At 41.7% G+C, this 23,766-nt stretch overlaps 1 protein-coding gene across 1 annotated transcript in view; it reads left to right on the top strand.

Annotated features, from left to right (window-relative positions):
- Positions 1–23,766, top strand: part of KIDINS220 (kinase D-interacting substrate 220kDa) — a 78,640-nt gene that overhangs the window by 15,959 nt on the left and 38,915 nt on the right. Inside the window, exons 7-22 of the mRNA XM_015407442.1 lie at positions 367–465; positions 3,030–3,227; positions 3,357–3,455; positions 4,763–4,861; positions 6,830–6,928; positions 7,237–7,414; positions 8,757–8,921; positions 9,300–9,479; positions 10,015–10,180; positions 13,454–13,605; positions 16,283–16,572; positions 16,906–17,046; positions 18,016–18,259; positions 18,691–18,779; positions 20,136–20,280; positions 21,844–22,006. Of these exons, the coding sequence (XP_015262928.1) occupies positions 367–465; positions 3,030–3,227; positions 3,357–3,455; positions 4,763–4,861; positions 6,830–6,928; positions 7,237–7,414; positions 8,757–8,921; positions 9,300–9,479; positions 10,015–10,180; positions 13,454–13,605; positions 16,283–16,572; positions 16,906–17,046; positions 18,016–18,259; positions 18,691–18,779; positions 20,136–20,280; positions 21,844–22,006 (2,507 nt within the window). The remainder of the gene's footprint in view (positions 1–366; positions 466–3,029; positions 3,228–3,356; positions 3,456–4,762; positions 4,862–6,829; positions 6,929–7,236; positions 7,415–8,756; positions 8,922–9,299; positions 9,480–10,014; positions 10,181–13,453; positions 13,606–16,282; positions 16,573–16,905; positions 17,047–18,015; positions 18,260–18,690; positions 18,780–20,135; positions 20,281–21,843; positions 22,007–23,766) is intronic.

Raw genomic sequence — 23,766 nt, 5'->3', positions numbered from 1 at the left:
TTCAACAAAATACAAACGTATACACAGGAAGGAGGGTCATGGAGGGAATGCCAGAAAATGTTGCTGGTTCAGCCTGAGGAGTACTGGTGCGGCAAAAGGCAAGCCCTTTTGACAAGCACCCGCTCTTCAGACCAGTCTGCAGGCAGAACCAATGACACCATGCAAGTTGGGGGTGGGGTGGATCAGGGCTCTTCCTGGGAGACAGTTTTTCCTGTGGAGAGCCGGCATGATGATTAAGATCATTCTCATGCTATTGGAGCACTATCAAGTTTTCTGACCTCTGTGTATGTCATGCCATCTGTGGCATTCCACCTTCTGCTTTATCTGTCCACATGTGATCACTGAATAGGCGTTTTCTTTCTCCAGTATGGTACTACACCATTGATCTGGGCAGCAAGAAAAGGTCATCTGGAATGTGTGAAATATTTGCTGCATATGGGAGCAGATGTTGATCAAGAAGGAGCTGTGAGTACCCAGTCTCTGTATGTTTGTAATATAAACATCATGAAATGGTAAATATAAATCTAGGTCATATAGTGGGAGAGTGGTTCAAATAAAACTTACCAATTGTTGGAAAGATGTTGAAATTGAATAATGCAGAGAAATGTGTGTAGATGTAGTTGTTATTTGCCACAGTGAGATAATTGACTGGTGGATGGTGTTCTGGAATTCGAGATCTAGCCAAGGTCTTGGGAACTGCAGAGGTATCTTTGCAGGATTCTTGCTGTTCCAAGCAGCGCTGTCTTCTGCTGTTCAATGCCCAGAATGTCCAGGTGTTTCTTGAGACTTCTAGGCACTGCTCCAAGGGCTCCAATGACAACTGGCACGATGGTCACCTTCTTCTCCCAGAGGCACTGTCACTCTGTTCATAGGTCTTCATATTTGTAATCTTCTCCTGTTCTTTTTTTCTATTCTGCTGTCTCTTGGGATTGCAGTGTTGATGATGCAAACCCTATTTCTCATTTTGTCTACAGTTGTGATAAGAGGGATGTTATGCTCCAGGTGTTTGTAATCGGAAGTCCCAAGGAATCTTTGTTTCATCATTCTCCACGATCTTGTCTGGTTTGTGCTCCCATAAATTTCTGGCTGATGTTAAACTATACTCCTTGCAAAGATTCCACTGCAACATAGCTGCAACTCTATTGTGAGATTCTTTGTAGTTACTTTCAGCAATTTTACTGCAGGCATTGATCATGTGGTGGACTGTTTCATCCTTTGTCTTGCAAAGTTGACATTTACTGTCATCACTGGTCTTCTGAATCTTAGTTTGCATACTTTTTGTTTCGAGTGTCTGCTTTTGTGCAGCTAGAATGAGTCCTTCTATTTCCTTCTTCAAGTGCCCATTTTGAAGCCACTCCAGGTGTTTTCGTTATCAACTTTTTTCTCTGTCTTTCAAGTATTGCCCATGCAAGTGCTTTTCCTTCCAGTTGTCAAAGTGAGTTTTGATTGCAATCTTTTTGTATTATTATTACTAGATTCTGGTACTCTAAATATGATGGAATATATATTACTACTGAGTAATAAATGGAACACACAATGAACCGATAGAATCACTCTCAAAGGACTGTTCTCACATAAGAGCCATCTACAACATTTCTACTGTGAAATTGGACTAGTTGTCCATACTGTGTTCAAAGTAGTCACTACTCTTGGGAATGATGGATTGTGATTCTCAAAATCATCTCCTTTCACATTCTTCTGCTTTTTTTTCTCTTGCAAATTGAATATTTTGGCCTGGGTCTGTTGTGAACTGTGGGTGTTTGGGTGTTTGCATCCTGAACTCCAAGCAGCTTCTTCCTGCAGACAGTCCTTGATGCCATTTTCTGGACAGGCCCAGAGATATATGAGTGATCCTTCTCCCATGGAGAAAATGGTTTCCCAAGTCATCACCAACATCTCCTTGGATAATTCTTCTGTTTACAAAGAAAGCAACTCATTTGTGCTCATTTTGTTTTGCCAAAATTGAATCCTTTCTCTTTTGAGCAACTTAGATATTAAAACTACAGTTGGGATGCAAAGTGGCACGTGTAGATACCTAAGGTGCGCACAAGAACAACTGTGGCAGCTGCCATGTTCCTGTGAAATGCCACCAGCATCGTGTAAGATTTTAAAATCTCCCCTACACTTTGGGGAACTATTCGTTGAGAGAGACCATGTTTTGAGGCCAGAATTTAATGTTCAAAATTTTTATCTTTTTAAAATTGTAATTGTAAACCTCTACTTCCACTTGTGGTCCTTTTCCCTTCCAGCCTTTTGTCAGTGTAAATCTGTGCAATCTGTGACCGTTTTGAGCAAAGAAATAGATGAAAAATATGGTACAGTTAAGGAAGTGCTAATGTTTGGAAGTGAGATCATCTGCTCCCCAGTGGAGTCTATGAAGAAGTTGTTAAGAGAACTGCTGGAGTTGTGGCAGTTAGCGTTCTAGGCCCAAGTTGGATATATGTAATTAAAACTTGTTCAGTTTCCTTCACAAGTTGCTGAAGTCGGTTCTATGTGGAATCTGGAGGATCTTCCTGAGTTCCATTATAACAAGTGGCAATGGAAAAAAGGTTAAGCCAGCACCCTCTTCTCCTCTTCCTCTTTCTCTGCTGAAATCTGGAGCTTCCTGGGGATGCTTCGACCTAACAAAAATGTCTGATGAAAGAGCTGAGCAATCGAATGAGTTTGTCCTTGTTTCTGATGTGATTTCCAAGTTCAGCTGCAGTAGAGGAACAAATAAAGTGAGCAAACACACACCACCATCTCCGAACACTTCGTCCTGGCTCTCTTGGTCTCTTTTACCCGAGTGTATTTCTGCCTTGGTCACACTTGAGAGAGAGGGGAGCTGCATGAACTCTCACACCCTTTCCAACAACAAGGATTTTCTCCTAGCTGTCTTCTTAGAATGCATGATTTGTTTTGGATTAGAATAATATCCTTAAGTATGGAAAATAATAACAAAAGTCCAAAAGGGGCTGTCTTTGACAAAAGCACCCTGTGCATATTAGGCTAATCTCTTATTTGTGCATTTGCTTTTTTCCCCTCCCCAGAATTCCATGACTGCACTTATTGTAGCAGTAAAAGGTGGTTTTACTGACTCAGTCAAAGAAATTCTGAAGCGGAATCCAAACGTAAACTTAACAGATAAAGACGGGAACACAGCCTTGATGATCGCCTCAAAGGAGGGCCATACTGAAATTGTGCAGGATCTCCTAGATGCAGGAACCTATGTGAATATTCCTGATAGGGTAAGTGATTCAACAACACACTTGTGTCTTCATACCTGTCACAGATGATTTTAAAAGCTGCTTGAATATATCGGATGTGTGTTTTGGTTCAGACGTGAGTAACCTATGACTATTGTGGCTTAATTGCAGAGTGGAGATACTGTATTGATTGGGGCTGTCAGAGGAGGCCACGTTGAGATTGTGAGGGCCCTGCTTCACAAGTATGCTGACATAGACATTAGAGGTCAGGTAAGTAATTCAGTGTTGATGTTAGGGTGTTGAAAAGAGCCAAGAATATCCTTTTCAGTACAGCCAGTGGAGGCTGTTCGTAGACAGAAAAGGCTGCTGCCTTCTCCATGGGAGATGCAGTCATACTACTGGATTTGCCGTGTGAAAGAACTGTGTGATTTATTAACACAAAAGTTGAGTGTGTCTTTTTAATCACTGTAGAAGTAGAGTTGCTATCTCAAATTAAATTTGAAAGCCATTGCTTTTAATGTGATCTGATAAAACAGCATATACACCTGTTCTGGGCACTACTCACTCTGTCTGGTTCCATTGACCCGTGATGCTAGTCAAGTGAACCAGAAAACAGGTGCTTGCCATTCTTGGGATGCTGATGCTGCTTTTGCTCACCTGTGGACGCAGAAACTTCCTGTGAAATGAAATGTGCTGAAGCCAACTTCTGTCAGTAATGGTGGGAGATGGATTAGGAAATATAATATACCAGGGAGTTGGCTATAATCAAAACATTTAATTCAGTTTTGTACTGAAGAGAGAACCCAAATGTATATCTGGCATTCCAAGGAATGGCATTTGGGATGTAGAAGAAGAAGAAGAAGAAGAAGAAGAAGAAGAGATTGTATTGGATTTATACCCCGCCCTTCACTACCCGAAGGTGTCTCAGAGCAGCTAACAAACTCCTTTCCCCTCCCCTCCCCACAACAGACACCCTGTGAGGTGGGTGGGGCTGAGAGAGCTCTTCACAGAGACTGTTCTTTTTCAAGAACAGCCCTTATCAGAACTATGGCTTGCCCAAGGTCATCCAGCCAGGTGCAAGTGGAGGAGTGGGGAATCAAACCCGGTTCTCCCAGATTAGAGTCCGCGCACTTAACCACTACACCAAACTGTGTAATGTCGTATACACAGCCTCCCCCATCCTTTTCCAAGTATTACAGAGCCCTTGGCTACTGCTGTGATACATATATCCCAATGCATACACACTACACAGAGGTTTTTAACAGAGTCCTCTTGCCATGTAATTCGACAGTCAGTGCATCAAATTCCACACACATTTTTTAAAATTCTCCTTTATCCCAAGGTGTGTTCTAAGCATGACTGTGCATCTAGACTTGGCAGTACTACACTATTTAGACAGTGCTCTTCATCCCATTTAGCTGTAGAAGGATTATTATTACTGTCATGCATAATAGCTTTTTAGTAAAGTAGTTTCAGAAGGCCTGGTGCTTGTGCGAAAATAGTAAGTCTTTTAAGCGCTCATCCTAATTTTGTCTTTAAAAAGTACTCACTGAAGATGTGGTATGTTTGTTTCATAGGATAACAAAACTGCCCTGTATTGGGCTGTTGAGAAAGGAAATGCTACGATGGTAAGAGATATCTTACAGTGCAATCCGGACACTGAAACTTGCACAAAGGTAAATGCATGGTCAATGTTTTTTATCTTGGAAGCAGCCTGGTGTGATCTTGAAAGCATCTTTTTCTCTCTCATCTCTGCAGTAAATTTTACACTGCATTTACAAACTGGTCATCACTGAAGGGGAGAATGGTGTATTCTAATGCTACTCTAGCTAACTAGAGTATTTTTCTTCTGTACTAGGTATTTCCTTGTCAGGGCTATGGTTGCAGAATTTCCTGGACTCTGAGCTACCAGCTGCTAGCTGGTGTGTTAATGTCTCTTTTGCCTTGTTAGCCGAATTGCTTTATTTACAGCAATTGGCAATTTATAAATGGGTTCTTGCCAATTATACCAAGGTCCTGTTCCCAACAAGAGTTACCAGTAAAGGATTCGAGGCTGTTGTAGTTTAAAATAGATGTCTTTTCCTTGAGAATATATCTCATACAAACAATACTGATGCACTCACACATTCAATCAAGTTCCTTAGAATTACAGTATTAAAATAAGCACGGTTGCATTAGCAGGTAGGGGTGATGGTGGGTGATACTTATCTGTCTTGCAGCTTGGTTGTCCCAATGAAGAATGGATGGGAAGAAATAGAAAACAAAGGGATCCACACTACCAGAACTTAGCCGGACTGTGTGGGGGTCTCTTGACTGCAGATCAAGAGATCAAAGTAGAGGCAAGGGTTGGGGATATTAAGTGGGGCTCAAGGAGGAATAAAAGCAAATAGGGGATGTTGCAAGGGGTTTGCTAGCTAGGAAGGGCCAGGTGAATGGTCCTTATCTTTTATAGTGGGTTCCAGAGTTGGGTGGTAACTGTTCCAACCTCTTGGCCCACCTACCTGTTAGTCCGTCCCAAAAACAATCCTATTGGTTGCATGTAGGGAGGGTGGTTACCTAAGAGGGGTGGCCAATATTGAAACCTAAAACCTTGCTCTAAGGATGGCATCTGGACAGGTGTGAAGACCTTGGCGTCATGATGCTCCATTGTGGTGTTGATGAAGCTGGCCATTCTCATTGTGAACCAAATGTCCATTTGGCAGGAAATACCAGAGCAGGAACAAAGCAGTTGATGGGTGGTACATGACCACAAAAACAGTTCAGCAATGGGGGCTGTCTCTGCTCAGAGCTGTTGTTTCTCATTGCTCACAATAATGGAGGTGTGTGCTTCTTTCAGCAGGCTAGTAACTGTGTAGCTGAAACCTTATTCACATGTAAGGCTTGTGCAGGCACCTTCTATGTGTAGCATCACAACAGGTGACTTAAAGTGTACAGTTCTTTGAGCCTGTGTGTGTGTGCACAGTCCATTGTGTGTAGCAATAAAATATAGTCCATAAATATCAAGTTCATTCTCTAACAGCCTCCATCCCTTTTTCATGCTTCTTTTTTAAAAAAAAGTTGACCTGAATTGCCCCCAGGTGACAGGAAGAATGTAGGTGATGTGAAGAAAATACACAACTTGTAGCAACTGTGCACGGTACAATCTGGATGAATATATATTAGGCATCTACACTTAGATTTGTAGCCACTTCCTTTGTAGTTTTTACTGCATTTGGTTTAAGTTTTTGTTTGATCTTTGGTCTGATTTGGAAGTGTTTTTATGTAGCTGTTTCCCTCAAGGTGCATACTCAGTTTTGTATAATAAAGTTAAACTTTTCTTTATGTTTCAGTCATGTATTCAAACAGGATTTGTAATTATCATCAATTGTTGTAGTACTCCTAATAAATACAGAAACGGGATAGTAGGTATTCTTGATAAAAGCAACATGAAGGCAGCAGTTTATCTGTGACGCCTCGGAAAGAAAATCACTTTTGATTTCTGTAGTACATTCCAGTTCATGTAGTGCATTTCAGCAGCTTAAAAATATTGGAATAAGGTACGAGGGAGCAGTTCTCAGCAGTTACAAAACTGGCTTAATTTGTATTGGGCGTACTGATGTAGACATAATGCTGTTTTCAAGAAATTTGTGTTTTTTTGCTCTTAGGATGGAGAAACACCTCTTATAAAGGCCACCAAGATGAGAAATATTGAAATAGTAGAACTACTGCTTGACAAAGGAGCTAAAGTTTCTGCTGTAGACAAGGTAAAATCTAGCTGGTGATAGGTATGTTTAAGGTCAATTGAAAACAACTGGCTGTGGGCAGGCAACCTGTTTTTAAGCCTGCTCGGTATGAAGGGAAAATGTGTTTGGTGTAGGCATGTATATAAGTTCAGTCAGCTTGCAAGCTGTCTGTTCATTTTGATTCTAAAGAAAAAATACAAAAGACAGGCCTAGTGTGGGAGGGACGAGATGAACCATTTCAGCTTTCAAGCATGTGCATTGTTTTGTAATAATGTGTGTTGTTTTTTCATCCTGGTACATTGATGTTTGTCCTGTAACAATTGCTACAGAAAGGAGATACTCCACTTCATATTGCTATTCGAGGGAGAAGTCGGAGGCTTGCAGAGCTGCTTTTAAGAAATCCTAAGGATGGCAGGCTGCTTTACAGGCCCAATAAAGCAGGAGAGACACCTTACAACATAGACTGCAGCCACCAGAAAAGCATTTTGACTCAAATATTTGGTGCTAGTGAGTACTGACTGGTTATTCACCTTAATGTGCTTTGGATCTAACCAAATGTCCTATGAAAAATTGTAGCCACTTCCTTTGTTGCATTTGGAAAAGAAGAAAAATATAAATTAGGAGTTCAGTAGTTGTAAAGTAGGGAAAATTCTTTTATGAAGACATGGGAACTTGGCAGCATTTCTGCTGCCCTCTGAACCCCATAAAATGTTGTTCCTGAGTGTTGGCACTACACTTGGAAATGCAGCTCAGGGGGCAGGAATTGGACCAGTGAAACTGATGGAAACTCCATCCCCACTCTTTCATAAAGAGTGCCGGGACTCCCATAAGGATAGGTAAATGGATTTTCCCATCGCTGTATCCCACACTGATAGATCTAAGTGGGTAGCCATGTTGGTCTGAAGCAGTAGAACAAAGTTTGAGTCCAGTAGCACCTTTAATACCAACAAAGTTTTATTCAACAGATGCAGAAACTAAAAGTTTAGATAGAACATCCTCATGTTGTATGCTAATTCACCCTCTGCTTAAATGAATGATCTGTTACCTTCCATTTCAATGTATCTGAGGAAGTGTGCATACACACGAAAGCTCATACCTTGAATAAAACTTTGTTGGTCATAAAGGTGCCACCGGACTCAAGCTTTGTATCCCACACTGTTCCTGATGGTCTTCTGATCCTCATCAGAATTCGCTGTAGTCTGGATCTAACCCAGTGTCACCTAGAAAAGAAAAACATAAATTAGGAGTTTAATAATTGTAAAATAGGAAACACGCATCTTTTACTCAAGAATTTCAGTGGGCATGTGTGCACACCCATATCCATCCTTTCACCCCCCAAAAATCCGGGAAGACCATATGAGAGCTCCATAATAACCTCAGATTTTATTGGTCGGTTGCTTAAGTTTTATTGATCTAATTTGCCTGTATTTTTAAACTGTAATTCTTTCCTCTCTTATAATAGAAGTAATACTGATGCACATCTCCATGTTCTTAAATCTGTAAGAATGTACACACAAAATAATCTATAATAAATCTTCAGTAAACTCTTATCCTGCCTTTAGTGCTGGAGAGTGCTGACTTGATCCTTGTCAATTGAGCTTATAAAGAAGAGTCATTAAAGGCATACCTAGCATGAAAGAAAGCTTGGGGAAAGAAGGTCAAGAAAGGGGGATGTTTTAGGGAGCTATAGCAATACTTCTGTATGTTGGAAAGAGGAAATCAAGGTGTCAATAACAGAAGTGCCTTGGAGGGGACAGGGGTGGGCTGGGTCATGATTTGGGGGCAGCATTAAATGCATCACAAAATACATAGTATTATTTTAAGACATAATGCCTGTGTGTTGTTGCAGGACATTTGTCACCGACTGAATCTGATGGTGACATGCTGGGCTATGATCTCTATAGCAGTGCATTGGCTGATATTCTTAGTGAGCCTACCATGCAGCCACCTATCTGTGTGGGACTGTATGCTCAGTGGGGGAGCGGGAAATCTTTTCTGCTGAAGAAACTTGAAGGTAAAAGTTTAATTGTTTTCAGTGAATATCATGTTGAATTTTAGCGGCTTAGTCTGTAGACTATTTTATAGCTGTATCGTTGCAGACCTAGTTTTCTCCAGTTGCTTATCCTGTATCCAGCTGTCCTGGCAAAGGTCTTTAATCTGGCAATTAATGTGAATATGGATAACACCAGGATAAGTTGTTTAAAAATGTTGACAAGATCAAAAACACTAGTTCTTTTGGCATGCCTATACTGTTATACTATGTCTTAATTTTAAATGGATTAAATTAAGGGGAAACATTAAAAAAAAATCCAGCACAGAGTAGGTGTAGTCGTATGAAAAACTGTCCATGGGAGTTTCTGTTGATTTGATAATTTCCCCCCTTCTTTTTCAGATGAAATGAAAACTTTTGCCGGCCAACAGATTGAGCCTCTCTTCCAGTTCTCCTGGCTCATTGTACTCCTTACACTTCTGTTGTGCGGAGGTCTTGGTTTGTTACTGGCATTCACAGTAGATGCCAAACTTGGCATTGCAGTGGCACTGAGCTTACTGGCACTACTGTATGTATTTTTTAGTAAGTCTGCTATTAACTTTTCAACCATTAAAATATTCTGACAGAAGCAAATTGTCTACAGACAGAAGTGAATTGTGGAAGACAACAGGTTTCAAAGATATGGCGTGATGTAGTAGAATAATTCAAATTTTAAAAAACTAAGCTTTTATGAAGGATGATCTGGAAAGTACAAACCTAAATAAGAACAGACACTGGGTTGGATTCCATCTAAACACTTCCCGGCCCTCTCCCCTTCCCAGTGCAGCATGGAATACCCACCAGCTGTTCCTGGGGGGTGGGGAGATCCCCACGAGCGCACTCTGAAGGAGGGGGTTTGGAAGGCTGCCAACAGGAGGAGGGAACAGGTGAAAATTGCCCTCACCTTGGGTGGATCTTTTTGGCAGGATGTGGCCCATTGACTTTTCATATGCAGCAATACCCAAAGTTGTGTTTATACAGCTTGTTGTGCTTTTAACAGCCGTTGTAACAGCTCCTTTTTAAATCTTCTGTAACTATTATTTAATGCTGAGGATATTCATAAGGCATTTTGTTCCAGCTGTGATATATTTTGGTGGCCAAAGAGAAGGTGAGAATTGGAACTGGGCCTGGGTGTTGAGTACAAGGCTGGCAAGACACATTGGCTACATGGAGCTGCTTCTTAAACTCATGTTTGTCAATCCTCCAGAGCTACCAGAGCAGACAACGAAAGCCTTACCTGTCAGGTGAGCATAAGTTCACTCATCCTATTCTTGTAAATAATGGCAGAGGTTGGGATGGACTGGGATCATTGCAGTTACATACTAGCCAATTTGTCTACAAACCAACTATGCTTTTGTGTGGAACATTTTGCCCCATTGGAAGTGGGAAATCATTTTATTTTGGATGTTTTGTTTCTGTATCTTCAAACTTGAAATTCTGTTTGCTCTTGTGGCAGTACTCTATATTCCTTGTGTTGAATCCAGTGCAAGAGCTCACAGGAGGAGTTGGCACAATAGATCTTTGTCTGCCTTCCCCCTCCCAGGCCAGCCAGTCATTTGTCCCAAAATTCCTCTCTAAGGCCCCGGTCATGCGGGCAGGAAACTGCGGGGGAGAAGCGTGGCTGTTTGCCCTGGGGCAAACTACTGCGCAGTTACGCGATCCTGTGGAGGTACCGTGGAGGTTCCATGGCAAGGGAGAGGTGCCGATCACAGGACAAGCCGGCGCGCAACGAAGAAGCGCGCGCGCGGCAAACTGTTTTGTTTTTGTGTGTACATGACAAATGCGCATGCTCCGTTGGGTGCACGTGCGCATCCACAGAGACTTGGACAAAAAAACCCCACCTTATTTGCAAGGGGACATGGGCGGGCGCCGGATGCCACCGGAAACGCGATCAGACGCCCGCCCTTGCCCCGCAGTTTCTGGAAACTAGTACCTCCGAGGTACTAGTTTTTTGCCACGCAGTTTCGGCTGGAAGCCTCAGTTGAGCCACGGGAGTGCTACGCTTCCCAGATGTGCTGGTGAGATCGCGCCTGGAAACTCCGCCTGTTTTCCGTCTCACTTGTGTGGCTTCTGTTCCGTGTGACCGCAGCCAAAGGATAGCAAACATATTGCAAGCAAAATGCTCCACAGGACAAGGGGCTGCAGCAATGATGGGGAATCCAGTAAAATTGCCTCTTTCTCTCTTCTACTTAGGGCATATGTCAGTGGAGAAGGGGGCTGACTGCTGGCCCCGCCCTCTGCTGGGTGAACCTTTAATTGTGTTAAGGCTCTTAGCCTGGGGGGTCTGGCCTGGGGGCCCCATAGAAAACTGAGTAGCTCTTACATTCTATATTAGTTTTTGCTTCTGCAAACCTTTCACAAGTAGCCTTGAGAGGCAGTTTGGCTGGGAAGTTACCAAGGAAGTGCCAGTTAAACTGAAGTAATTTTGAAATGGACTGCAGCAGCATGGCTGGTGAGGGAGCTGAGGCAGTAATGTGCAAAGTCTGTGGTATGTTTGTATTGTTACCTGAGGGTAACAGCAATTACATTTGCAGCAAGTGTAAGTTGGTAGCCCTACTGGAGGAGAAGATTACAGGGACTTGAGGCACACTTGTCCACCCTCCAGTTTATAAGAGAAGGTGAAGATTTCATGGACAGAAAGCATGAAGCACTCCTGAAAGGGCAATAGGAGGAGGAGGAGGGGGAGGGAAAGGTATCTCGGCAAATTTAGGAGCACCCAACGCAGGAGGGAGGGCACTTGAAAGAATGTAACCCACAGGAGCAGGAAAATCAAGAGGCATTCTGAGCCTCTGTTACTAAGCCATCAGTTCCTGGATCTCCCCACAGGTAGTGATTCTGAACCACTGGGACAAGGGCTCCTCCCACAGCCTCCACGAAGCTTGAAAGAAATTTCTCAGACCCCTGTGGATGAGAGGACTCAAGCTTCTGCTCCCCAGTATAGCAGAAGGCATGTGTTGTTAATTGGGGATTCCCTACTGAGGGAGGTAGAGGCTAAAGTGTGCTGACTAGACTTGTCTCGAGCAGTATACTGTCTGCTGAGTGCACGCATCCAGGATGTCACGGAAGGGGGGGTAGGATTATTATCCCTTCTGGCTCAACCACGTGGGAACAAATGATACTGCCCGGCACAGCCCAGAACATATTAAAAGAGGCTATGTGGCTCTGGGTAAAAAGGCGAAGAAATCGGGAGCACAGGTTGTATTTTCATCAGTTCTTCCTGTTGAAGGCTTAGGATGGGAAAGAAGAATACTTCAGATCAGTGACTGGCTACGTAGATGGTGTCATCAGGAAAGGTTTGGATTTTTGGACCATGGTTTACGCTTTTGAGATGAAGCTGTTCAATCGGGAGATGGTTTGCACCTCACGAGGGGAGGAAAAAATGTGTTTGGAAACAGCCCCACCTACCTCACAGGGTGTCTGTTGTGGGAAGGGGAAGGGAAAGGGATTGTAAACTGCTGTGAGACTCCTTTGGGTAGTGAAGGGTGGGGTATAAATCCAGTCTCTTTTCCTTCTCCCTAACTTCAGCAAGGGTTTTGTGGACAAATGGCAGACTGCTTGGGGAAGGGGGGGGGATGTGCTCCATCCACTTGTTCCATGACCTCTTCTGCTGGATTCATGTCATTCGTACTCCTGTGCATATGTGTCTTGTTTGAGTTTACTTTGGATGTTGACTTGCTGTGATACGTGTATTTTGTTGATCCTAAAATGGTATTTGTCCATCTAAGGCCAACAGTCGTGATAGTCTGACCCACAATCAGTCATAAGACTTCTAAAGAATGCTGTTTATGTATTGCAATCTAAAGCACTACAACATGATACACAACTCAATAGAAAATCCTTGAACCAAGGTACATAATTACATAATCAACGTCATCTCCGGATTACATAACAACGTTTCAAAAAAAATGGATCTTCTTCAGGAGATATTCTGTAGTGTACAAAAATACAATTTTTAAAATCTGTGCTACACCAATAACAAGAGACAAGAGACAATACAATAATCTTAGTGCTTACTTACATAGTGGTGCCAAAGCTCTCAGTTTCATAAATGTTAGACAAGTCTTAAGAATCTGTAACATAGTAATATTACCTTTGTTATGAACACATATAAGATATTTCAAATATCTTATATGTGTTCATAAAATAACATGCAGTCCTAGACGGAGTGACATGCTTTTGTGTCGAGATTTGAAGATTATCTTGTGATAGGTTCTATCATGCCTTTTTGGGAAAAGTGACAACTCATACTTTATGTGATGCAGCCTTTCCAGGACCTCTGTTATTGAAATAATTTATATTGTAATCTTTAAAAAGTTATGAAATTAAGAAATGCATCACTAATTGTTTAGAATGGCAAGAAGTGTCTGTTAGAATAGGGGTAGGAAAAATGGTGGAGGGGATATTGTATTTATAGCAGCACAGCCACTTGAAGCCATGCACCCAAAGGGCAGGAATAAACTTACTAGTACCAGCTAAAATAAAGCTTTTTGTTACACTATGTGTTTGTCTTGCTTTAGGTTTTTATTTACAGATTACAATAGACTGTCCAGTGTAGGTGGAGAAACGTCACTGGCTGAGATGATTGCTACACTCTCAGATGCCTGTGAGAGAGAGTTTGGTTTTTTAGCAACCCGCCTTTTTCGAGTGTTTAAGACTGAAGAAACACAAGGTAATTTTTCATCAAAATGCTGTTTTTTCTTTCCTTTTTTTTTTGCTTTTACTGTTCCACTGTACAAATACATCTTAAACATTTTTACAAATAGAAAACAAGGAAATGCTCAAAATATGTTAATTCAGCTGAAGTTAGAAAGTCAACTCGAAAACCACTTATTTACTTACTTGCAGAGGATGGGAACCAAAGATCTATAAGTTCAGAATGGTGAACAGATTTTTCTGTAAAAGAGTTAACTGAAACAGAGGTTCTTTTATTGACCTGCTAGCTTTCCTTTGGTCCTTTACACTTTGTCTGCATTCTGCTGGGCCTGTAGCAACAAGTATTTAGTAGAGTAGTCCAGATGTCAAAGCGCCAGTACTAAGTTGCTTCACAGAAAGTCACTTCATGGAATGGTAATTAAACAAAAATGATTCCTGGTCTGGGCTCAGTGCCTCAAATGGCACTTGCCTTTTTGTGCAGTGGAATTGTACTGCTGAACCATTGTTTAGCGGTTTGTCCATTACAGTCTCAGTTCCTCTGGTGGACACTCTGCTTCCTAGATTGATAACCTCAGGCACATACTTTCCTACCTATGTAGATAAAATATTTGTTTCTTGCCATTCTCTCAAAAGGCCCAAGGTGGCTCACAGTACAGTGACATCAGTAGCATCCATTAAGAAAATCAACACATTCAAATAAATAAACTCACCAATAAACCACAGTACCTCCAACCAGTGTTACCTCTAAGCTGTATTAATGTGAGCTAGCTCACAGTTTTTTAGCCTCCGGCTCACACATTTTTGTCCTAGCTCAGGAAGGGTGGCTCCAGAGCAAACTAATTTATGCAGTAGCCAAATCGCTTGCTCACAACTTTAATGCCAGTAGCTCACAAAGCAGAATTTTTGCTCGCAAGACTCCACAGCTTAGAGGGACCACTGCCTCCAACAGTTACTGAAAAGTTTCTAGAAAAACCCTATTACATAATGATACTGTCCTTACCTCTGGGAAGCCATTCCTTAGCACTGACACTATAATTGAAGAGGCTTTGGCTGAGGAAGACTACATATTTCTAGTGATGTTGGGGGAGATTGCAAGTAGAAGGCTGTCTGAAGAACACAGAGTGTGCATGTTCATACATGGAGATACAGTCCTTCAGATATGTGGGTATGAGGTGAAGAGCCTTATAGGTAAGAAGAACCAGTGCCTTAAATGAAGTTGGTTAAGAAAACCACCAATAACAAATGAGCAGCCACATGTTTATTAACTAATATTTTCTGTGTTGCCTTTGAGAGCAACTCATGATCAGTGAAACAAGCCAACCTAGAGATCAAAATTGGCTAGACTGTCTCAATCAATAAGAGAAGACACTTAAAAATGTAATAGAGAGAAGGCACTTCTTAGCCATTGTGCAACTTTCTCAGATAATAAAGTTGGGTTGGAGACATTGTTCCCTCTAAGCTGAGTTAGTGTGAGCTAGCTCAGTTTTTTAGCTTCCAGCTCACACATTTTTGTCTTAGAGCAAACTAATTTATGCAGTAGCTCACTCACAACTTTAATGCCACTAGCTCACAAAGTAGAATTTTTGCTCACAAGACTCCATAGCTTAGAGGGAACATGGTTGGAGAGTACATCTGACTATTTACATGTTGTGCAGATGACGGTTTTATCCCATCTTGGGTAAGCAGATCATTCCTTTCCAAAATATTACTCTTACCAATGAGAATAATCTCTGTCCTGAACACAGCCTCCAGTTGTAGAGGTGGTTAGTATAATTGTACTGAATAGACATGCACAGAAGCAAGTTAAGTGGAAGCAAGTCTCATTATATTCAGTGGGACTTACAGTGAAATAAATGTGCATAGGATCGTGGTTTTAAATTCATTGTTGCTTTCTGTGTGGCTCTTAATTAAGAGGTCATTGCATCTTTGTTTCAGGCTGTTTGGGTTTTTCGGCCAAGTGATATAATCAGCAAAGATGTTGAATAGCTCCAGATTTAGCACTGACCACTGTAAAATTGTCTGAATATCTTTTTCCAGTGTGATATCAGTTGATTCTCCCCCCCCCATTTTTCTTTTCCTGTTCCTCTTCATAGAATTCCAAGATACGTTTCCAAGCCTTGCTTAATGGGCAGTGGAGCAGTATCACATGCCTTCAGGCTACTTCCTAACTGTGGCTTTGTGGCTCAGATATGTTGTCCAAGTTTTCTTAGGGAGTGTGGCACTAAGTCAAGTTTTGCTGTCATCCATAAGTCAAGTCAGCTACCCCTTCACTACTTATCCAGGAATCACTCCATTGTCTGTTGTATGTGAACGTATTGTTTTTGTTGATGTACAGCTTTTTCTGGTGAACAGAAGCCAATCTAACTAGGCTGCAGTTTCCTGGCTCTGTTTCTCTGTCAAAATCCAGCACTATTTTGTGGGGGCCTTTCCCCCAGCTTTCTGAGTATACATCAGTTAAGGCTTCTAAGGCTTGCCCATCTAATTCCTTCAGGATCTACTGGAAAAAGTAATCAGGCCTAGCAAAATAATTTATATTGTTCAAATATGCTCCTTAGTTGAGTTGACCTGATCTATGTTGTCATTGAACCTCCAGTTTAATCTCAGTTTTAAAACAGATTTTTAAAATGTGGTATTTATGTGGGGTTTCCTGCAGAGTATAGAAATGTCCTTACTGGATGTTGATTTGTTTCTAGGTAAAAAGAAATGGAAGAAAACCTGTTGTCTCCCATCCTTTGTTATTTTTCTCTTCATTTTGAGTTGCGTAGTTGCTGGGATCACTCTTCTGGCCATTTTTAATGTGAAACCTGAGAACATGACTGTGAATGCGATCTTGATATCATTTGTATGTGTTGTGGGTTTGGCCTTCATCTTGAACTGTCGCACTTGGTGGCGAGTGATGGATTCAGTCTTGAATTCCCAGAGAAAACGGCTTCATAGTGCTGCTTCAAAGCTTCACAAACTAAAAAGTGAGGGGTTTATGAAAGTAAGTATAAGTGTGTTCTTATCGCAACAAAATACAACCACCATTTTGAGTTTAGTTGTGTTTATTCAAATTGGAACCACAGGAGCAAAGTAGCTTATTGTTCCTACAATTTTACTTTGGTTTACAGTAAAGTTATATAATTGATTCCTGCAGTGTTTAGCTGCAGTTGTCATTAGTGAATTAGTATGTAGCAACCATCCAAATTAGATAGAAGAGTGTGATACAATCTGTTTTAAATGTTTAAAAGCTGCATATGTCATTCAAACGAGGTCCCTGTTTTAAAAGTATTTCTGGCAATACACTAATGATACCATTTTCCAACTACTTTGATAGGTTCTTAAATGTGAAGTGGAGCTGATGGCAAAAATGGCAAAAACTATTGATAGCTTCACTCAGAATCAAACCAGGCTTGTGGTGATCATTGATGGACTGGATGCATGTGAACAGGACAAAGTTTTACAGATGCTTGACACTGTAAGTAATGTTTTTGGATTGTAAGTGTTTCATTGCTCTTCTGGTGGGCATAATAACATGTATTAGTAGGAAGATTTTGGCCCTGACCCTCCTCAAGTGAGTTGTGATTCAGTCCTGTTGAACCTATGGAACAAATATATCATGATGTTAAATCTTGCTGCTTTAAATCAGACTTGCAGTCCAATCCTGTACACGTTTACTGAAAAGTAAGCCCCACAAATAAATGGAGTTTGCTTCCAAGTAACGGTGTATGGGATTGCAGCATTATTTTAACAAAATTATATCTCGCCTTTCTGCCCTTTCAAGGGCTGCCAGTGCAACTATTAGACCATGAAAAAAACCCCTCTCCCACGCCTGCCTCATTAAAACAATTTTAAAAGAATTTAAGAAAAGCGTAAAACTTAAAACATATACAAAGCATAAAATGTTTGTTAGGAAGCAGTGATCATTGATGGATTGCCAATTGAAACAAAAAAGTCCAAAGTATGTGAGTGCGCTGCTCTTGGTGTGCTCTACTGCACACTTATAGCACATGATACCGTACAGTGCAAAACCCAAGGCAAGCTAACACCTCTGTGCCTCAGACAGCAGTGCAGATTTCAGCATTGCCGAGGCCACTGGCCCTCCTGCCTCTGTGCAGAGGTATGGCAGAATCCTGCTACCTGTGCCACACGGCACCCTTATCGCAGGCTTGGCCACCCATGGGATACAAGCAGAAACGTCCCAAAGGCATGGAGATTTTTTGTGCCCACTGTGGTCCCTAGTCTCCCAAAGAGATGGCACCAAAAGCCTGGGTGATGACCCCTGTGGAAGGCTGCTGTCCAGGTGATCAATAGTTGCTTGGAAAACAGAATTCTCACAAAACCGAGGGAGTTAGAATAGGAGGGGAGTCCTGCACCCCCCTCCCCAAACAGCCATGGAAACAATTACTCATACAATAACTTCTTTCCATTTTTCCCCTTTTTGCAGGTTCGAGTCTTATTTTCAAAGGGCCCATTTATTGCTATTTTTGCTAGTGATCCACACATTATTATAAAGGCAATTAATCAAAATCTGAACAGTGTGCTACGTGATTCAAATATAAATGGACACGATTACATGAGAAATATAGTCCATCTACCTGTTTTTCTTAACAGTCGTGGACTCAGCAGTGCTAAAAAGATGATGGTAGCTGCAACCACAAATGGAGATATTCCATACACAGATGGTTCAGGTATGGGTAGCAGGGTGATTAATAAGTCTTAATAAGTAGTTTATTTTATTCAACCATTTATGTTCTGCTTGTCTTTCCAATGAGAACCCAAAGCGACAGAAACAAGGAGGGAAGCTTCTGAGTGAAGAGCAAGGTCTTCCTCTCTTTTTCCATCCCAGATCTTCCCTCCAGCCATAGGCTGTGGCCCTCCTCATGTGCCTCTGAGCACTCAGTACCTGTGAGAAGCGGAAGAGACAAAGACTTCTAGTCAGGGATCAGGCTCTTCTCTGCTTCCTCCGCTGCCAGAGTTTTGTTGGGTATTGGGTGGACTAAGATTATACATCGTAGAGTATTTCATACATAATTTAATGTGGTTTTGTGTATGTGTGTAAATATTATAATTTATTAGTGGAAATTACCAAATGGTTTTTAATGTGAAAAATATTTTTTAGCATTCCATGAAGATGTTGATCGAAGGGTTTCACAGAATAGCCTGGGAGATGTGACTAAGCTTGGAAGCAAAACAGCTCTCAACAGAAGGGTAAGAAACGGAAATGGCAAGCTGGAAGTCTGTTTTCAGATACATCTTAACAAAGTTGTTTAAATCAGGTAGTTAACTGGAATCGTTAAACCTGGTTAAGACACAGTGAAATCCCCAAAGCAGAGTGTTTGTGTGGACTCAGCAGCACTGTTGAGTAGGTTATTAGATTGCCCTGGATTGCACCTGGTTATCAAAAGGGGTGTGGTGGGAGGTACTCCGCAGAGATCAATATCAAAAAGCAGTGTCTATGAACTTGGTTACACTGGCTGGTGTCTGCATGGGCTTGTGTGGTTTCCTTGTTGCTGGTGTGGCTGCTGATAAGAAGCGTAGCAGTGACAGGTTTTCCACATGGTGGATTTCCCTGCCGCGGTTCCCCAACAGCAGCCACCCCTCCTTTCCTAGGCTACCATGGCCTTTGCAATTAAAAAATAATAATAATAACTAGATTATATCCATATACCATTATAACCATTTGTGTAACTGTTCACCTTTCTCCCTGGGACCCAGGGCAGATTAAAAGTATGATAAACTTTTCAGTCAATCAGCAAGTGGTTGACGAGATACAATAATATTGAAGTCTAACAGCAAAGATTCCTACAATTGGGTGTACTATTGAACAGGGGGGCAAAAACTGAGCAACACATGCAAACGTAGCTATTTAATATGGTATCTGAACTGTGTGTGTACTGGCTTTCAGGTGATCCTTCCCAGATCAAGCTCTTTTTAAGCTGTGGTGTGCTTTACTCCTTTTGGCTTTGGTATGGTCATTTTAGGATATACTGCAGAAGGCTTGTGTTGCATTCAAGTGGCAGAATGACACTGTGAAAAGCAGGCTGCTTCAGCCCCACAATAAGACATTTTAATCCTTGTTAGTGTATTGTGCTTGGGAAGTAGTTTTTATAGATTTGTCCAGATAAACTTGTGTTCTTAAGAAGTAGATTATGCAGAAGTTTGATAGACTGACTTTTTCAATTATTGCTTCAAACACTGAAGTCTTTGAGACTGTAGGTGCATGCTTAGAACATCATGTCCATAGCACAAATTAGTTTTTTTATTTTCCAAGACTCACATATTGCTAACAGTATTCTTGGGACGGATGTATAATATAGAGAGGGGTGCGTTTTTTGTAGAAACTGCTTTTTTAAAATGGACTGCTGTGATTATTGTAATGTCTAAATATTTTTGTTCATATGGGACTCAAGCAACAGAACCTTTAGGTACATAAGTCTGTTCTTGATCATTTAAGTCTCTGCTTCTGAGTGGGCCAACAAAATAAATCATCACTTAAGAAATCATACATTTTAAAATGTCAGTCACTTATTAAAAGTTACGTCTGGTTTTTGTTCTTGTCCTTAGGATACCTACAGAAGACGACAGATGCAGCGTACTATTACACGTCAGATGTCTTTTGATTTGACCAAGCTGTTAGTTACAGAAGACTGGTTCAGTGATATCAGCCCACAGACCATGAGACGCTTGCTCAATATTGTTTCTGTGACAGGTGTGTATGTGCTCAAAAGTACACTGTTGGGCATTAAGATTGCCTTGAGCCTCCATGCTGTATGTAGTAAAACACCCATGCATTGTAGCCTACCAGGGGCTTTCGGATATTAAGAATGGTCTCAAAGGAAAAGAACCATTCTTCTACTGAGAATGCTACCTTGAGCCAAGAGGAAAGGCCAGGGTATAAATGTTCTAAAAAATAAGAACAGTTAAGGTTTTAAAACATAAGAAGGCTGATTTTGGTCAAAATGCCAGCCTGGGTTGAATTTCATGCATGCACACTAGCCATTTCTGAATCACAGCATAAAGCAATGATTTTTCTGTGTGAAATGACCATTATAGATAAATGCCCTTTTTGAAAAATACTGCCCGACTTAACCACATTTCAGTGGAAGGCTGTTCCCACACAGGCTTAGTTCAGATATCATGGTTTGCTTACAAATGATGATTTGCAGGCAAAGGAGTGTGCTGTGAGCCTCACGTGTAGGGTTGCCAAGTGTATCTTCGCTGGGAGTGGGGGGCTCCCGGCTGGCGTCTTGTGCGCGCGCCCTGCACGCACATCACCCGAAAGTGACGGGAGGATGCCAGGCACGCTGGGGGTGGGGCCACGGCCAAACAAGGGAAAACCATAGAGTTTTCCCTTGTATGGCCATGGCCCCGCCCCCAGCGTGCCCAGCGTGTTCACGTCATTTCCTGGTGATGTGCACGCCGGGTTGGGGTTCCCCCCGGGGCCCAATTCCGCGGCGGCGGAAATCGGGCCTCCAAAGCGGGGGTTTACCCGTCACCCGCCCCCACTTGGCAGCCCAACTCACGTGTATCCTTTTCCTATCACTGCTTCCTATTTTTCTTTCCCTCTACCATAGTTTGCTGAGACCTTTGCATGCTGGTAAGTAATGGAGAGTGTCTTGGGTTGTGGAGATGGTTGTCATGACAGATTATGATTGGAAAGAAGAAGGAAGTAGAAGAAAGAGCCAGCATGCTAGAGGGGGGAGAGAGAGTAGCTCACAATTGTTTGTTCCAGATCCTCCAAAGTTAGTCATAAGGGGGTTAGAGTGATGTGTGATGTCATGGTGAATAGTTGGAACTTTATAACTGGAGATGTGTCAGACTGCACGATATTGGAAAATAGGTGCTGATGAACTCCCTGTGGCATAAACGCTTCTTAGTCGCGTTAGTGGCTCATAAGGGAGTGAGCAGAACAGTACAGAATAATTAGAGGCTGTTAATTTTGTTTGAATAAACTGCTCCTTGTTCTGTCATAGGAAATAATTGGAGACGTACACAGTATGATTAAATAGATATTTCAAAATATTGCTATGGAATAAACAGTGTTCTTTTGAGTTGTGGCATCTTCCACTAAGATTAGATTAGCAGAGGTCATAATTGGGTTTAGATTTAATTTAAATCTTTTTATTGATAAACCCGGAAAAGCTTCTGAATGAATTTTGTATTGATAAGATTTGAGATGTGGGCAAATATTAAGTAGAGAAACTAAGTTAATTTCTGCTGTATGTGATATGAATAATAATTATTCTCTTACACGGACTTTCATATTTTCTAGGGCGTTTATTGAGAGCTAATCAGATCACTTTCAACTGGGACAGGCTGGCGAGTTGGATCAACTTGACAGAGCAATGGCCATACAGAACATCTTGGCTTATATTGTATTTGGAAGAAACTGAAAATGTTCCTGATCAGTTAACTTTAAAAACAATCTATGAAAGGTAGGCATGATTTGGTTTCTGGGAAATATTTACATCTTTTGTGAGATAGGATCTGACATTCCCCTGTTGACAATGTGTGGGAGCAATGCTGTGTTTTCTGGTAGGGTGTTCTGTCCCCCCCCCCCCTTGGATTACATTGTAACTAATTTTGACTGATAGGGGCAGGGTGGTTTCCAGGTGCCCACCCACCAACCTGTGTGCCTCTCACCTGCCTGAGCATTCTTCCTGGCTCACAGCCACCCTCACCTGCACCCCCCCAACCCTTCCCTGGTGGTGCTGGGCAGCAGGTGCACGGGTGGTAGCTCACAGGTGGGCAGGAGATTCACATACAGGCAGAGGTTGGGTTGCAGGGTGCCTTGCCAGAAGCCCTGCCCCCCTCCCAGCAGCTGGGACATAGTGATCCCAGTCCTGGATAGTGGTCTGCTAGTAATCGACGGCTTGTGCAGAAAGATGTGGATCTATGACTTGTTAATGGTGTTATATGTAATCAGTATCAATAAATTTAACAATTACTAAAGTGAACATAATCACCGTAATGTAATTTTGCAGGTTCTGTGATGTTATTTGAGTGGGTAAATTGGGAAAACCTTTTTATCTAGAAATTGGGAATAATAGATCAAACACCAAGAATATGTTTTCCCAGTCAGCGTGGTTCAGAGAAGACTTGTAACTTGGAGCTGAAGTAGTATGTAGGTGGCAACAAAGGAACCCTGTAATATGAAACCCAGACAGGCATTTTATAGTTTGAACTCACATCACCCAGTGTGAAAGGTGGGGCAGACTCCCTCAGATGAGCAGGTTTCTGTGGCGTAGTGGTTAAGAGTGTTGGAGTAGTATCTGGGAGACTCGGCTTCAGATGCCCACTTGTATCGTGGAAGGTTGCTGGTTGACCTTGGGCCAGTCACTCTCAGCCTAAACCTACCTCAACGGGGTTGTTGTGTGAGAATAAAATGGAGGAAAGGAGAATGATGTGAGCTGCCTTGGGGTTCCCATTGGGGAGAAAGGCAGGGTACAAATGAAGTAAAAAATTTAAAAATACTAATATTTGATATTTAAAAATACAAGTACTAATAACCTTCATGAAAGGAACTTAGCAATGCCATAGTTGTTTGTGATTGGAGATAACTGTGCTGAAGAGAGTTTTTTTTTTAAGTAACCACATACACACAATTAAAAAAAATCAATTTAAAGCAGGAATCTTTCCAGACAAGGTCAGAAGATGCTGTGGGGAAACTAAAACCTGATAAAGAATTAGACACTTATTTTCATGCTGAGATACTTTGAACTATAATAACAATGTATGATCTAGCACATCAGAGGGCTCATTTGGCACATGATAGTGGCAACCAGCGTTCCCTCTAAGCTGAGTTAGTGTGAGCTAGCTCACACTAACTCAGCTTAGAGGGAACATTGGTGGCAACCACTCTATACTGATAAAAGATAGTTTTTTAGGTCTGGGCTGGGAATTGCGATCAGGCAGGAGGTACAGATCCCAGTCCAGACTGTACCACAAGAGAAAAAAAAATCTGAGGATTCTCAGGTAGTGAATTTATTAAAAATGAACCTTACACAAATGGAGCTTTCAGTATTGCGTAAAGGTTTTTAATTTGTTCCAATGCCACCTCTGAACTCCTTTAAATTAATGACAGAAACCCAACACCTACTTAGGAAGATTAGACTAGCATATTATTTTAAGAGGGATAATGAGGCCAGTAATATAAAGATACTGAATGAATGCCTGAAGCCAAAGTCCGCGTTTA

This window comes from Gekko japonicus, unplaced genomic scaffold (assembly GCF_001447785.1).
Source record: "Gekko japonicus isolate JY-2015 unplaced genomic scaffold, Gekko_japonicus_V1.1 scaffold436, whole genome shotgun sequence".
Classification (NCBI taxonomy): Eukaryota; Metazoa; Chordata; class Lepidosauria; order Squamata; family Gekkonidae; genus Gekko; species Gekko japonicus.
Note: the sequence above shows the minus strand (reverse complement) of the source record. Positions and strands in the feature narration are given on the sequence as shown.